The 15,754-nt window shown below is 34.4% G+C and overlaps 2 protein-coding genes across 6 annotated transcripts; both read left to right on the top strand.

The window, feature by feature from the left end:
- Positions 1 to 4,900: 4,900 nt before the first annotated feature.
- LOC132053068 (protein TIFY 4B-like) lies at positions 4,901 to 10,841 on the top strand. Of its 3 annotated transcripts, none has more exons than XM_059444898.1 (9): positions 4,901 to 5,127; positions 5,456 to 5,586; positions 6,154 to 6,302; positions 7,137 to 7,227; positions 7,314 to 7,470; positions 7,787 to 7,852; positions 8,362 to 8,428; positions 8,534 to 8,739; positions 10,130 to 10,841. In XM_059444898.1, exons 1-9 carry the CDS (start codon positions 5,007 to 5,009, stop codon positions 10,141 to 10,143), a joined length of 1,002 nt encoding a protein of 333 aa, XP_059300881.1. In that variant the 5' UTR covers positions 4,901 to 5,006; the 3' UTR covers positions 10,144 to 10,841. The 3 variants fall into 3 exon arrangements, with proteins under 3 accessions (XP_059300881.1, XP_059300880.1, XP_059300882.1); XM_059444897.1 differs by lacking the exon at positions 10,130 to 10,841 and adding an exon at positions 9,480 to 9,928 and having other exon boundaries at positions 4,902 to 5,127; XM_059444899.1 differs by lacking the exon at positions 10,130 to 10,841 and having other exon boundaries at positions 4,902 to 5,127; positions 8,530 to 8,669.
- A 283-nt stretch (positions 10,842 to 11,124) lies between these two features.
- LOC132053067 (probable protein phosphatase 2C 51) lies at positions 11,125 to 15,754 on the top strand. 3 transcript variants are annotated; one of them, XM_059444895.1, is made up of 7 exons: positions 11,125 to 11,227; positions 12,176 to 12,445; positions 13,289 to 13,486; positions 14,117 to 14,196; positions 14,273 to 14,414; positions 14,997 to 15,171; positions 15,265 to 15,754. In XM_059444895.1, exons 2-7 carry the CDS (start codon positions 12,184 to 12,186, stop codon positions 15,551 to 15,553), a joined length of 1,146 nt encoding a protein of 381 aa, XP_059300878.1. In that variant the 5' UTR covers positions 11,125 to 11,227; positions 12,176 to 12,183; the 3' UTR covers positions 15,554 to 15,754. The 3 variants fall into 3 exon arrangements, with proteins under 3 accessions (XP_059300878.1, XP_059300879.1, XP_059300877.1); XM_059444896.1 differs by lacking the exon at positions 11,125 to 11,227 and having other exon boundaries at positions 11,535 to 12,445; positions 13,289 to 13,360; XM_059444894.1 differs by lacking the exon at positions 11,125 to 11,227 and having other exon boundaries at positions 11,535 to 12,445.

Genomic DNA, 15,754 nt, shown 5'->3' with positions numbered 1-15,754 from the left:
GTCTTCTCATACACTTTTATTATTAAACCAAAGTTAAGTACTTCTGTGTTCAACTTATATGACATATTTTTCTTTTTAGTCCATTCAAAAGGATTTAACACACATTTAATTTGACAATAATTCACGTTACATTTGTCATTTTTCCATTAATGACAAGCTTTTATCCAAATATCATAATATATTTACCACAAGTTTCAAAAAATTTCTTAATTAAATTGAGTGTCGACTAAATCTATGTCACATAAATTAAAACGGAAGAAATAATACATATTCTCACCTTCACTCATGAATTAACTATTAGTATGATTTGACATAAATACCGAGTATTAGTAAAATTTGACCCAATTGGCGCTAGGATAATGAACAAATGCTATAAGTTGATAACTCTATTTCTTCTCGGGACAATAGATATACTTAAGTGACTTTTCTATTACAAACAAAAAACACGATTAATTTCGAGATAGTTGAGTGACCATTGGACTCTCTTTTTGCTTATTGGAAGTCAATTTAATTATTTTTCGAAATAAGTCAATTTAATTATTTTTCAAAATTAAATTAAATTAATCAACTTAATATTTTAAAATTTAAATTTAAATATTTAAAAAACATATATATATATATATATATATATATATATATATGATAAAACTACATTTTAAAATTTTGATTAAAATTCACATAATTTGAATCTCGAACAATAAAAATATCACATAAATAGATGGAGCGAGTATGTTTTTATGTATGTGTTTATGGTTACTTTTTGTTTTTGGGTTTCATGAAAATAGTGTCCAAATTACGTAATTAGTATTTGTCAAACTCAATGGTGCTCTTTCCTTTATCTTGTTTTTTTTAAAGGAGAATATTTGATGGATTGAGTTCCTTCGAAAAAAATTATGGAATTGTTGGGAGAACGAATTAATTTTTATGTTAGAATTAGAATGATAGAAACAAGAAAAGTTAGCCGAGATATATTGAGCAGCAAAATTTGGATAAATGCAACCATGATATTTCTAAATCCTAAAGTTCCAGTACCACAAATGGCCAGTCAGTTTAGGCCAATTTCATGCTGCAATGTATTATATAAGAGCCTGTTTGGAAAGCCACCTGGTAATAATTACTACCCAGTAGGTATTTTGTAATTAAGGTTGTAATTACTACAACTTTTTTGTTTGTCATAATGTAATTACGGTGTAATTACAAGCGTGTTGTTTGGTTGCACAAGTGTAATTAGTTAGTTTAATTTAAAAATAAAATTTAATTATAAAAAATTTAAAATTAATATTAAAAAAATATGTGCCTTTATAAATGATATTAAATTAGTTATTTAATAATACATTGTTTATTGAAAATATGTTAATTAATAATCATATATTTGTAACTAATATTGTAAAAAATAATTCATATATAATTTCAAAATTAATAATATTTTAATTTTAATTGATTATAAAACTTAAAAACATACCTTTTTTGTGAGAACATCATGGGATTGGATGTTTGACAAAAAAGAATATTTATAAATATAATGCCATAACACTATTCAAATGTTTGACAATAACTATGTTGTAAGTGAAAAATAAACAACATACAATGTGAAAATAATAAGCCAATAATACTAAAGCAAATATTGTTAAATTGAAAATGTAACCTAAATTCAAAATCCAATTTTTTTTTTTTTTTAACATAATACTCTTATGTCAAATTGTTACATAAGTTGTAACATAAGTAAATACTTATAATTCAAAAGAAAGGAAAATATAAGTCTATTGGCTATTCATGAAATTCTACTTTCATCACTTATGATATGCCAAATTTGTTAATGACTCATTCTTTCTAATATTAAGAGATGTAGTTTAAAAAATTAGAATATTAACACGGTTAATGAATAAAACAGAAACTAAAATAAATATGAGCAATTACATGGAATCACAAGAAGTAAAGGTTGGGAATGAGAAGAAAGGAAATGACATATAAATTCTATAAAAAGAAAAATATATTTTAAAAATACAAATAATTAAAAGAAATAAAAATAAATTAGAAAAGAAAAGAAATTAAAATAAATTAAATAATAGAAATAAAAAATAAATTAAAAAAGAAAAGAAATTAAAATAAAATAAAAAAAGAAATAGACTAAAAAGTAAGGCATAATTACGGTGTAATTGATTCTCGCCCCTCGAGAATGGAGGTAATTACACCCTCTCAATTGATTTAACCGTGTAATTATCTAGTTAAACAAACAAATGGTAATTACACTCAATTACAAGAACTCAGGTGGCTTTCCAAATAAAAGCCCTAAATGTATTTCCAAGGTATTTTGTAAGGTTGAGAAAGGCACTGGTAGTTCTGGTAGCAGAAAATCAAGGGGCATTTGTGGAAGGAAGATCACTAAGAGCCCGTTTGGATTGGCTTATAAAAATTTCGACTTATAAGGCTGAAAAAAAATAAGTTAGATGTAGTCCAACTTATTTTTTTTGTTATCTTATGCTTTAGATAAACTAAGTTAAATGGGTCAATTATTTTTTGAGCTTATTTTAAGCACAAAATGACTTTAAGCCGGCCAAACACACAAAAAAGTAAACAAATTTTTTATAAGCCAACTTATAAGCCAATCCAAATTCTAAGTATTCTCATTTGTCATGATCTAATGAGACATTACAACAACACCTAGATGCCTAACGAAGATAGACTTAAGGAAAGCATACGAGATGGTTAGTTGGGACTTTGTTGAGGAAGCATTGATTGGCTATGGTTTTCCTGAACATTTCATTCATTTATTGATGACTTGTATCACTTCAACCAAGTTCAAGTGAAGGTTAATGGAGAAGGACGTGGATATTTTGAAGGGAGAAGGGGTCTAAGGCAAGGTGACCCTATTTCCCTATTGATTTTTTTATTAGTGATGGAATACCTTACAAGAACACTTAAAGGATTGAGTGAACTACTTGATTTCCATTTTCACCCTATGTGCAAACATCAGATTGACACATGTTATCTTTGCGGATGATCATATGATCTTCTGCAAAGGTGAGATAAATTCAATTAAGAGGGTAATGGAGACTTTGAGGCACTTTAGTAGTGTGACAGTGCTGGTCGCAAATATGGAGAAAACCAATATATTTCTGGTTGGAATGGATGATGCAAAAAAAAAAAAAAAGGAAATTCTGTCATGTACAGGATTTACTAGTGGCACTCTACCAATTAACTATCTGTGATTGCCCCTCTCTTCAAAGAAATGGTGCAAAATGGACTGTCACTAGCTGGTTAACAAGATCACAGATAGGAAACTACAGCTTATTCTAAGCACCTATCTTATCTTTGGAAGGTTGCAGATAATCAATGAAGTGTTGTTTTCCATTTATAATTTCTGGGGTTCCATCTTTATCCTTCCATAGAGTGTGCTTAAAGAGGTGGACAAGAAGTGCAGAGACTATCAATAGGGTAGTTCAGAAGAGCAAAGAAAGATCAAATTGGTAGCATGGGAGCAAATTTGTGTTCCAAAGAAATTTGGAGGGTTAAATATTAAGAGTTGTAGGCAATAGAATGTGGCATCTGTAGGCATGCTACTGTGGAACTTGCAATGAAGAAGGACTTTCTCTGGGTGAAGTGGGTTCATGGGCTGTATATGAAGCAAGATGTGTCAATAGAGAATCACATGCCACCAGGAGATTGTAGCTGGTATTGGGAAAAACTGAACTCCATCAAAATAATGATGCAAAATTGGTACCAAAACGGGAGATACATGCTTACTCTAAAGGGCAATTACTCTCTTACAATGAGCTACAATGCAATGTTAGAAAGCCTAAGGAAAATGCAGGAAGCTGATTTGGTATGGACTAAAATAATGTTACCTAAGCAGAGGTTTATTGTATGGCTTGCAAACCAAGAAAGGTTCTTTGACGAAGGAGAGACTACTCAGATTGCATATACCAGTTGATGATGAAACATGCTGGTTGTGTGAGGAGGGAATACTGGAAACTCAACAACACTTGTTTGCTGAGTGTTCATGGACATTGGAAGTTAGGAACAAGTTGGTAGCATGGAGCAAAATGGAGTAAAGCAAACAATAAAATGGATCAAGAGGAGACCATGGAGACAACTGAAGAAAGAGTTGATCACAGGTATATGGGGAGCTATGATAATATATGGCAAGTTAGGCAATTCGAAATGAAAGTGTTAATTTAGTAAATACAAAACGAGATTAGAGAGCCCGTTTGGATTGGCTTATAAGTTGCCTATAAGTCGTTTTGCCTTTTTTTAGTGTTTGCTGGCAGAATAAAGCCATTTTGTGCTTAAAATAAGCCCAAAAAATTAATTGGGTTTGTTTGGCTTTACTTATCTAAAGCAGCTTATAAGCTGAAAAAAAATAAGTTGGACTACACCAACTTTTTTTTTTGGCTTCATCGTTTTCGATTTAAGTTGTTTTTTTTTTTAAGCCCATCCAAACAGGCTTTAGACACAGAATCGAGGGGATATTGGGTACAAAAAAGAGCAATTAGGTGTGCTAGTTTACTTCAAAGATTATGTAATTAGTTGTTTTGATGTTTGTGAGGCCTAGGTAATCATAGCAGCTTTCATAAAGGTGGCTGTGAGACTAAGTGCTCTTTAGATGTATTAATTATTATTATTATCTTTGTTTGTGTATGATAATAATTTCACATTGATTACCAAAAAAAAAAAAAAAAAAAAAATTGGTAAAGAGAGAGAGAAGATAGGTTCGAAAGTGGGACCCAGAAATCTACTTGGCATAGTATGAGAGGAGCGTACACAACTTTAGTCTGGTGTACTAGCACATATTACAATTTTTCTCAATTTGTTTTTTTTGGCCTTGAGGAATTGAAAAGATGGTGGACTTGAAGTTAATGATATTGACTGGTGGGTATGTGGCATGATGGGGCTGCAGGTTTTTTCTGACCCCCACTACTAGTACTCCATTACACGGTTAACAGAGAGAGAGCCCCCATTCCGGTCAAAGCATAATTTTGTAGTAATAGACGCCGGAGCGTGAGAGCATGTCACCGGAAGAAACAGTATGCAAGTCATCACCGCTGGACAAACCTCTGTATCAACTTACTGAAGATGACATTTCTCAACTCACTCGTGAAGATTGCCGCTCTTACCTCAAACAAAAAGGTACTCCGACGCCTCTCTATTCACTACTACTTTTTTCTTTTTAGCTATTCCAAAATAATACATTTCTATGTTTGACAACAACTCAAATTTTCAAGTTTCAACTTCAAAATTTATGGTCACTTAAACTTGGTGTCCAGTCAAACATATTGGGACGTGAGCTAAGTTACTCGGACTGTCGTCGGATCCTTCAAAAGTAGTGTATTTTTGGAGGATCCGGAAGAGGAAGAGTAACTTACACGTGAGTACAATACATAGAATTGAGGATGCGAAAAATGGTAAAAATTTCTTAAGCAAAGTGATATGTTTTGCGTTAATGTGTTGTGTACAGGGATGAGAAGGCCGTCATGGAATAAATCACAGGCGATTCAGCAAGTCATATCTCTCAAGGCTCTCTTCGAGACGACGCCACATACTAGGAAGAAACTTTACATTCCTCGCTCCGATATTCATGTACAATGTGTGCGTTTCAATTTACTCTCTTTGTTATACTGCACTGATAAATAGTACACTAGTTCACTTTTACTTTGGCACGTTTAGAAGCTAAATTGAATTCGATTAATTTAATATTTTAAAATATAAAATTTAGACGCTCGTGAACTATATGAAAAATACTACTCCCTCCATCTCAAAAAGATCGTCATAGTTACTATTTGGACAGTCAAAGGAGATTTTATTTCAAATATTTTGAATTGTTAACGATTGTGACTTATAGTACATTTTTATGTAGTTTCTGAATATATAATTTTTATTTTAAAAGAATTAAAGATTCCCGAATTCACACCGAAACATGACAATCTTTTTGGGACAGTGGGAGTACATAAGTTGCAATTCTTATATTAATATGATGAAAAAATACATCTTAAAATGTTGGTTAAAGTCATGTAGTTTGACTCTCGAGAGATGAAACGTGACAAGTAAAAGTGAATGAAGGGAGTATTATATGATGCTTAGCTCTTAAGTCGATATTGTAAGCGTAACAGTTCATATTCATGAGTTAATATTAAAAAATTCTAAAAACTAATGTAGGTCCAGAGAGGGAAAGATACTGCTGCAGAACTTTCTGAATCGGCTGAAGAGACGGTGCCTGATGGAAAAAAACAACAGGGAAAACCTGATATTTCCGGTCATATAACTGCCCCTCCAGTCACTGCTGTTGATAAGTCAGCTCCTTCTAGGTGAGTTACAGTCTTCTTGATTGCTTTATGGAATCAACGAATTCTAAAATTATAGCTCAAACATTAGTATGGGAATGAAGTTCTGAATAGAACAGAATGGACGTATATAACTCTAGTAGTCAACCTAATAGGTTTAGGATTATAATTGATTGCTTAATTCATAATAATCTTGGCATTATGCTCAAAGGATGTCTTCTTACTTTTTGTTATTAATGAAAAAGCACTTGACTTTGAAAATTGTTCTTGAGTACTTCGACTTTCATGCTCCATTAAATAGCCGCTAGCTTGTGCAGATCAAATCAGTATCTCTCTCTCTCTCTAACCTGGCCTCCTTGTATCTCTCTTACTTTATTGACATCGGTTAAGTAAGTGGCTTATCAGGAGTGTTTCCCTTGTTTATGTGGTTTTTGGTTATTTGGTCAAATGTTCGAGTAATGTGCTTGAGTTAGGAGAGCATATGAATATTCAGTCTTTATGATGAATTTCAATCTTGCAGCTCATCTGCATAGTACTACTGCTTGTAATCTCGCCTTAATACTATCCTCTGGCCTTTGTTAATTTAATATAGTTTTATTTCCGTATGTTGTTCTAGTGATTGCAAATTTATCATTTTAGCACTTATGTAGGATCCTTGTCTATTGTTAACACATGATCAGATCCAAATATATTCACATTCACCTTGCGTTTTTTTACATGCCTTCGTAACTTATAGTTCATAGAAGCTACTCTATGAAAAAAAAGGCATCATAAGGCAGCATGTGATTCTGCATATGTATCCATTTGACTAGCTATCTAGCTTCAAAAACTGATAGCTTTTTCCGCTTGTGATTCCAGAACAATAGGATCAGCAGATACACCAGTAGGTCAAATGATAATCTTCTACAGTGGCAAGGTGAATGTCTATGATGATGTGCCTGCCAACAAGGTATTTAAGCTTGCTGAGAATTGGGACTTTAGCAACTCAGTGTAGTTTCACCTTTTTCCTGATATGGCCAACTTGCATGTTTTTAGGCACAAACAATCATGTGTCTTGCTTCAAGCCCCCATTGTATGCCTTCAGAAGCTCCATCAAATGCTACTGTAGCAGCTCGACATTCAGCTTGCTGCTTACAAGCTGCAAATACTAAACTACGCCCAGATTCGGATATGGTACCGACTATTCAAACAGGTCAGTAGTTGCATTACTTCTATCTTCTTCTACTTTACTTGATTATATTGTCTAGTTGAGAATGTGTATTAAGTAGTCTTTGTTTCTGAGGATTTTGGTGAGGCGAGCTCAAAGGTTAGCTAAAATGAAGCAACCATAAGAAGTCAACGTGACAAAAATGTAACAACTTTATGATCCTAAATGCCATACATGGGGGTGGAAAATATCTCTCTAAATTATGACTTCTGTGAGGTGCTGAGTCTTTTTCCTGGGATCGTCAAGGAAGATGTTTATTGTATCCTGTATTTCAACACATTTTAGTTTGAATCTCTTGCAGTGAAAATGAGTGAAGTTGCTCGAATGCCTGTAGAAGAAAGCAACAGCTTAAATGATGACAATCCTGGTATGTTCTTAGTTATGTTTTTTCTCTTCTTTCCCCACAAATTATTCCTTTGAGATTGCTTGCTAAATTTGCGAATATTAGGTTACTTTGTTCTAGTAGAAACTGAAATATAGTATGAAAGGCATTTTAAGATCCACTACTTTTCAACAACTGAAGAAATGGCATTTTGAGATCCACTTATTAGAAGTAAACAGTCTCATAGAAAAGGGTGAAAAATACTAGAAGTGAAAAACTTCCTTTCCATGCTAACCATATCTTCTAAGAATTATAATTGGGTACTCTGGAAACACCATCATCAAGACCACAAATGTAATCTGAGCGTTGGAGGGCAACTTTGTGTTTTCTGTAAGTAAAAGCTTTTCTTTGGTGAAAAATGTTGGTCTACTGTGTTTTCCTTTTCTTTCGGAGGAACTACACTAAAGTTGACAATATTCATAATACTGAAAACAATATGAACATTATATTTAATTATGCTTAATTTTCTTCTACATCTATTTTATGTTCCGCAGAAGCAGTGGAGAGTCCCGCAAGCAGGAAAGCATCAGTACAAAGATATCTTGAGAAGCGAAAAGACAGGTATTGCGATAACTGAACTACTCAATACGAAAAAACTGAAATAATATAAGAAAATATTCGTACTGCTTTTTGTTTCTATCTGTCTCTCACATCTTTGTTAGGTAGGTTCAAGTGCAAGAGAAAGGTAGAAACAACTTCATCAGCTAGCTTGGATATCTATTTAAATGATCAAACCGGAACTCGTACTTCAAGTAGGGCTGATCTTTGCTTCTCACCCCTTATTAGACTGTCTACTGCACCTACAGCAAGTTGTCCCGTACAAGAGAATATTCAGATGAATCCCACTTTTTCTAGTGGTATCAATGATAGAGGTGATGTTGTTTATCCCTTGAACAACCACGCTACTTTAATGGTCATAGTACTTTTAAATATTCTATAATATCTTTTTTTTTTTCTTTTTCTTTTCGGTTCTTCAATTAGTCTGTGCATGATATAGGGATTTGTTATTGACTGAAAACTTTCCAGATCTCAGAAGTAATTGAATATTACTTCTAAAAAATAAAATACTCATAGCTTTCATTAGGTAACTAGGTCGTCTATGACAAAATTTGATTTTAACTTCTAAATTGGCCAATTGAATTGCAAGATAGCATCATATTCCGGTCTCACTGCCTGTTGAAAGGAAGCTATTGCCTTTGTGAACCAACTAATCCTCCCTTGGGAAGTTAGACACATTCCTAAGATGCCATAGTTTGTAAATTTAGTGTTTCCTTATAAGTAATTAAATAGTGAATACAGGAGTTCCATTGAGTTCATTCATTATCCTATAACATATCTCGCTTGTTTCTTGATAGATGTCATTGCAACGACAAGTACTGAGCATTAACTATGCTAGTCATTATTACTTGTTGTCTCCTCCTTTATATAAATCTTTTGAGCCTCTGATCGAAGCCTCTCATTCATTTTTCTCTTACTTATAACAGTTGCCCAACTAAACCAATTTCAATCTCCTCCCAGCGTTTTCATATATTCTAGTTCTGTAGACTGGTCTCTGGAGATGTATGAAACTTTGAAATTGGTCAAGTGTTTGATACTTTTTGTTGCTTTTCAGATGTCAAGGAGTAATGTTGGAAACTGAATGGTTGGGGACGCGCACCAGATTTATATGTTGTCTTGAGGTTGGAGGCCAATCATGTTCTAGCGTTTAGATAGTTAAATGAAGTGGGATGTTGATAGCACTTTTTTTGGGACAATATATGTGAAAACCGCCTTCTCTATCTAGGTTGTATGTAATATAAAGGAGGAGAAAATTAGTGAGAAATAGTTCTCAGGTCATGAAAATGTTTTTTGCTTTTAGAATCTTATAACAGCTAGTCTTCCTCTTCAATATTGATTTTAGGTAGCTTTACCTTGTTGCTGGAATCCGTTCTCATATGTCCAACTTTATTGTGTGTAATTCACTTTCTAATTTGTGTTACCAAATGTTAATTATTGTTTCAACGGTTTTTGAGAGAAACCAGTGGGAACTGTATGACTTAGAATGTTATGGTGGTTCGTGCACTCTGATGATCCTTCATGTTTAAAAGTAAGCTTTCCTGCTTATTGAAAAAACTAAGGAAGACAAAAGGCTAAGTTTTTCTGAACCACATAGGTTGACCTACCCTGTTATTTGATCGGATTTGCTCGATTGTTCCACTCCTGAAGATTGTTAATTTCTTCTTCTGTTAGTTCAGCTATTTGTTGACTAAGACTATACAACAGGATGCTGCGAATGAAAACTATTGGAAAGAATTGTCTCTATGTCTCTGCATACTGGCGCTATTTGATACCTTTCTCATGTAAACTTAAGTTAAAGATCATGTTGTAACTGGTATGATTCACATGTCTATATGAATCATCAATGAGTACTACAGTGTGGAGTAAATAGTTTGAGTAGAGCAACATACAGAGGAGAAGGAGAGTGCACCAGTCAAATAGTGTAGTTGGACACTGACAAAGGAAAGGCAACAAGTGTAGTTGCAGAAATTCTATTGAAATTTCATTCCTGGTATTTGACAAAACGAATCCTCCCATTATCAACTTTCCTCTAGAAAAATTCTTCCTTTGTGTTTTCATGTCTTCACAGAACTACTAGTCGAACCCTCCCATTATTAATGTCACAACCATTAAGTAAATCTTAGAACAATTTCCCGATGTCAAACGTATCACCTGTAATCCATAAGATTACGAATAGCAATATAAAAATATGTTACACAGCAACTATTACGATTCCTCAATGCCAAAGAAATTGCAAAATTATGTTATAAATGGTAAGTAATATCTTAACAATATGCAAAAATAGTAACTAGATTACAATAATTTTATATAAAAAGGTATGACCTAATAATATAGAGGAGAAAATGACAAAAATGGTCATTTATTTAGGTGGATGTTCTAGTAGTCTCTTAAATATACTCCAGAATAGTTTTGATCTTTTAAATTTGCCAAAAGTGAACATCTTTTGTTTCTGTAATTATCTTAACGAACTCTATTTGTTAAAATCAATTTTTTTTTTCACAGTTCCCATCAAATATTTAACATACTATGTGTGTTAGATTTGACAGAGACCCAAGCTACTCATTTTTTGACAAACTTAAAAGGATCAAACCGCTCAAGAGTATATTTAAGGAAGTACTTTAAATTTACCCCACACTTAAGGGACCAATTTTGTTATTTTCTCATTCACCAGAAAAGTCCTTGAAATATGGGCCGATTAACCCCGGCCCTATCCAGTCTGGCAATCAACATGCTGAAACTTGAAATTTCTCACTTCCATAACATAAGCGCAAATACGATGCAAGATTGACACCTTGATTTATGGTAATATGCACATATTTAATGTTCTCCATGAAAATATTTATACTTCAAAATTTGATGTTAATTTAAACTGGTTGTGGAAAATTGAGTAATGCACATATGTAATGTTTTCCATGTAAATATTTTACCTTAGAAATATTTCTCCTATGCTAAGATCACTGTGATATGGTCTAGTGCCCTGTTACATTTCTGTATTTATCTGTTTTTTGGCATCAATGGAATAACCCCAATTAGAGAGAGAAAAAAGAGCTTGACTGGGGTGGGTGTACGTTTATAAAACCTTTTAATATCAATTCCTTTTATGCTTGTTAAAACTGCTCTGTTGGATCTTCTTTCCTGTTATGGAAACTACATTCAATAGAATGATACAAGTCTCCAGAAGTTTATTCCATATATAGCCGACCATAGTATCTAACTGTGTTTACTACAATATTAATTTTCGTTTTGTTTTGCTTTACTATGCGTATAGTCAGTTTTATTTAGATTCGATCCACTGACAATGTACAATATTCTCATTTGACGTGCTACTAACCACAGGCTAGCCACCCTCTTTTCTAAGTTACTATTCAATCAAGATTGGTTAAAGAGAGCATTTTGATAAGATTGTTCAGCAGTTGATTGTTAAATAACTTGATTTTGTAAATATTTGTTGCAACAACCAGACACGGTCAAAGGCGGAGCTAGGATTTGAAGTTTATGGGTTCGGGATTCTGAATTAGTAATTTGTGCAAATTTAGTGGATTTCTGAAGACAAATATAGGATTTGGACGAAAACTACGGGGTTCGGCCAAACCCATAACCTAAACTCTAGCTCTGTCCTTGGACATTGTATGTTCGTTAGCATAGCTAATTCTCAAATATTTCACCTCCACGAAGTTTGATATGTATTGGACTCATAAATTCATTGTCTGCTCAACATAGTCATAAATTAAGGCTTGGTTTTGATGGCAGAGTTTACAATGGTAGGAGAAAAGGTAGCACTTCTCTTTGGAGCATTTCTTTGTTCGAGTTATGCTTATGAGGTCTCAGTATCCTGTATGATGGCTTACGATGAAGGCGATGCGTCAGCAGTTTTCAACTCGCCTGAATGTCCTCGGTGGGATTTTTCTTCTGCTATTAACAATGTAACAGATGACTGCCTGGTAGCGACACATCAGGGGCGTAGGAAATACCAAGAAGATCGTATTAGATGCTATCTGCATGTTACTGTTCCCGTTTTAGGTAGTTTCAAACCTAATCTCCTGCCTTATTCAGATATCTAATTGTTATAAAAGATCTGCAGCTATTGTTACTTAACTAGGACTTGTTAGCAATGTATCTATCTCAAACTACAAAGGTAGCACCTATTTGGAACCCTCTTCCTTTGAAGACCCAAAAAGAGGGCATCCACTATTTTTTTTTTTTTGATTAAGCACCGGGTGTCCGAGTCTCTTTGAGCCCCGACTAATCCCGGGGGTGCACAGGCCCTCGGCAAGGAGTTTCCCGCAAGTGCACCACGGGTAATTCAGGGTTTCCCCAGTCCGATGGCAAAGAGGGCATCCACTATTATGTGCGAGTTGAAAACTCTTCTGACTAATAGCGTTTTTGGCAAGCTTCCAAAATCTGCTTATTTGGAAAAGTGGTTTTTGCCAGAAGTGGTTTTCGAAAAAGTACATTTGGAGAGTAGCAGTTTTTGTTTGGCTAATCAATTTGAAAAACACTTTTCCTAATATTAGAGCATTAATTTGTTCTTGGCCGAAGTTCCGAAAGTGTTTTTTGGAAAAAGCTATCTGAAAAACAACGTCTCCTACCACTCAAAAGCACTTATTTTTTCCCAAAAGGCTTGGACAAACACCTTAACTCTCTAAAATATGCAACCTTTTGAAATAAAAAAAACACTTTTGGCTTCCCAGAAGTTTGGCCAAACATGCTAGAAGTCCAAACGTCAAAGACATCACGATGGCTAGTCTCTTTGTTGTAAACGATGCAGTAATCATCAAAACTACTCATGTTGTTTAGCGCTATATTTGTGAAATATGATAAGTTCCTGATTTGTGTGCTCATCGTTTTCTTCATGATCACTAGGTGAAGATGGGCCTAATGAAGCTGGTGTGGGTATAGCAGCAGTGTTTGATGGACATGGAGGCAAGGAAGCAAGTGAGATGGCTTCTCAAAAGTTTTTAGATTACTTTTTATTGCACGTTGTTTTCAACACATACAAAAATCTCTTTTCACACAGTAACGAGCATGAAGAAGCAGGTCAACATAGCTTGAAATTCAAAGGTTTGTAAATTGTCCTACTGGAATTTGGAATATCTTTCTAGACTGGTTATTTTTTGCATTAGTATTTTGCCAAACTACCAATCTGACTGTTGTCATATAAATTATATGAAACACCTCTAACATGTTTTAACTTCCTAAATGGAGATGTCTATTCCCTTTCAACTTTGGGATTCCTTTAAGTACATGATTTTCCTTATAGTCGTCTACGGCGTAGATATATAGGAATTTTTTAACCTTTATACTGTCATATCATACATGTGTCTTTTTTTTAATTTTTTATTTTTTTTTTATTTTTTTATTATCGTGGTGTCTGGGCCAGCTTGAGCAAACCTCGACTAATTCCACGTGATACCTGCTACCTCCCACCAGCACAGGTATCGAGAACTAATTCCACATCCTTGTCTCATATCATACACGTGTCTTGCGGTTGTACTTTGTATCTTCTATGTTTTTTCAGTCTCAAATCTTTCATTGCATCTGCATACGAGTTAGTAATCGCCCGTTAAAGCATGTGAATATACACTTTGTGTGCATCTCAAACTATTAGGGAAATCGTTTTATGCATATAAATCCACTCTTGACAGTGCAAGTATTGATGTTTACACAGTGCTAACGGGGCATTATATGTAGTTGATGATGAATCGACACATGGAATTCTAGCGAAAGCCCTCTTGAGAACAATCCAAGATATAGATTCAGAGTTTTCCCAGGCACATACAATTTCTCTTGGTGTTTGTTGTTTTCTTAAGCTGCCCTTTGGATTTTCAAGTCAATTTCTCTCTGCAGGAAGCTTTGAAGAATGACTACATTTCTGGATCAACTGCAATAGTCGTTCTTTGGATGAATGGGCAGATATTAGTTGGTAACTTGGGTGATTCAAAAGCACTCTTATGCTCGAGGAAAACTCATTTTGATCAGGACAGTGAAGGTTTAAAATCTTCCAACTATTGCTCATTAGAATTCTGTTGATTATCACATTGTTGCTCACGGTTAAAAAGGCCAATTATTTGTCACCACTGTCCCATTTTTCGCACTATCCGTTTACTCTGTCAGCTCTGCTGAATATCTCAGGTAGGGGTGTCAAATGGGCGGTTGGGCTGAATTTGGGCTGGTCAAAATGGGTTGAGTTAATAAATGTGTGGGTTATTGACCCATCCAAAAGTTGCTTCGGTTGAAATGAGTTGCGCTGGATGGGCAAAAAGCCTAGACCGCAGGCCATAACCCAACCCGCCCAATTCTCACTAAGCTTTTATTTTTGTGTTTGTTCTTTTATAATCTTTTAGTACTTAATAAAAACTAATTTGTTTCTTTATTATGGTTTAAAATAACATATCAAATGAAAAAAAATGTCTTTTTGAAAATATTTTGACAAGATTTCTCATGGGCCAATTTGGATTACATATCAGCCCACTTTTTTGATGGCCTGAAATAATAAATGTGTGGGTCATGACCAGCCCAGACTCGAGCGGGTCATGTTTTCATGGGCTAATTTTACCACCTCTATTCTCAGGTGAATTGTTGACAAGACTTCAAGCTGAGGAACTAACAAGGGATCACTATCCCGATAGGGATGATGAAAAGGCTAGAATTGAAGCAGCTGGTGGGGTTGTCCTTCTTGTTGGCGTGCCTCGTGTCAATGGTATATTAGCCGTCTCACGATCTATTGGAGATATTCGTCTGAAAAGGTGCATCTTCTACTTCTGACTCAAACTGATTTTTCTTCTCTTTGTCAACTCTCTTTCTCTTTCTTCTGATCTATTTTCTTTTGGTATTTCTAGGTATGGAATTGTTGCTGAACCAGAGGTCACGGGTTGGAGACGTTTGTCAACTGAAGACCGGTATGTGGTGATAGGATCTGATGGCATATATGAGAGAACGAGTCCCCAGGATGTCTGTAATATTTTGCACGAGACATCCATCGACTCATCCTCCTGTTCATCATCATCCTCTTTAGCAGACTGCATTGTCCACAATGCATTTTGTAAAGGTAGCAGTGATAACTTGTCTGTTATTGTGATTCCATTGAGACAGATATCCCCTTCCCTGGAACACAAAGAACAGATATAAACTGTTCTTCATTCAAGTATTCCTTGCAAGTTGCAAAGATGGTTTGAGTAATGATTTATTACTTACTTCAAGGGGATGCGAGGGTGCTAACTACGCAAATGTATATGCGTGAAAAACAGGCAACAATCTCTTAAATGATGAAAAATTGTGTTATTATATTAACTGAATACGTAAATTCAAAATGGTTGGCATATTTCTCGA

This window comes from Lycium ferocissimum, chromosome 4 (assembly GCF_029784015.1).
Source record: "Lycium ferocissimum isolate CSIRO_LF1 chromosome 4, AGI_CSIRO_Lferr_CH_V1, whole genome shotgun sequence".
Taxonomy (NCBI): domain Eukaryota; kingdom Viridiplantae; phylum Streptophyta; class Magnoliopsida; order Solanales; family Solanaceae; genus Lycium; species Lycium ferocissimum.
Note: the sequence above shows the minus strand (reverse complement) of the source record. Positions and strands in the feature narration are given on the sequence as shown.

Excerpts from the sequence above, each read along its gene's own strand:
- LOC132053068 (XM_059444898.1), top strand. The coding sequence starts at position 5,007 with ATGTCACCGGAAGAAACAGTATGCAAGTCATCACCGCTGGACAAACCT. Across the intron at positions 5,587-6,153 it reads CCGATATTCATGTACAATGT|GTCCAGAGAGGGAAAGATAC; the intron begins GTGCGTTTCAAT and ends AAACTAATGTAG. Across the intron at positions 7,853-8,361 it reads CTTAAATGATGACAATCCTG|AAGCAGTGGAGAGTCCCGCA; the intron begins GTATGTTCTTAG and ends TATGTTCCGCAG.
- LOC132053067 (XM_059444894.1), top strand. The coding sequence starts at position 12,169 with ATGGCAGAGTTTACAATGGTAGGAGAAAAGGTAGCACTTCTCTTTGGA. Across the intron at positions 12,446-13,288 it reads TGTTACTGTTCCCGTTTTAG|GTGAAGATGGGCCTAATGAA; the intron begins GTAGTTTCAAAC and ends CATGATCACTAG. Across the intron at positions 14,197-14,272 it reads TAGATTCAGAGTTTTCCCAG|GAAGCTTTGAAGAATGACTA; the intron begins GCACATACAATT and ends TTCTCTCTGCAG.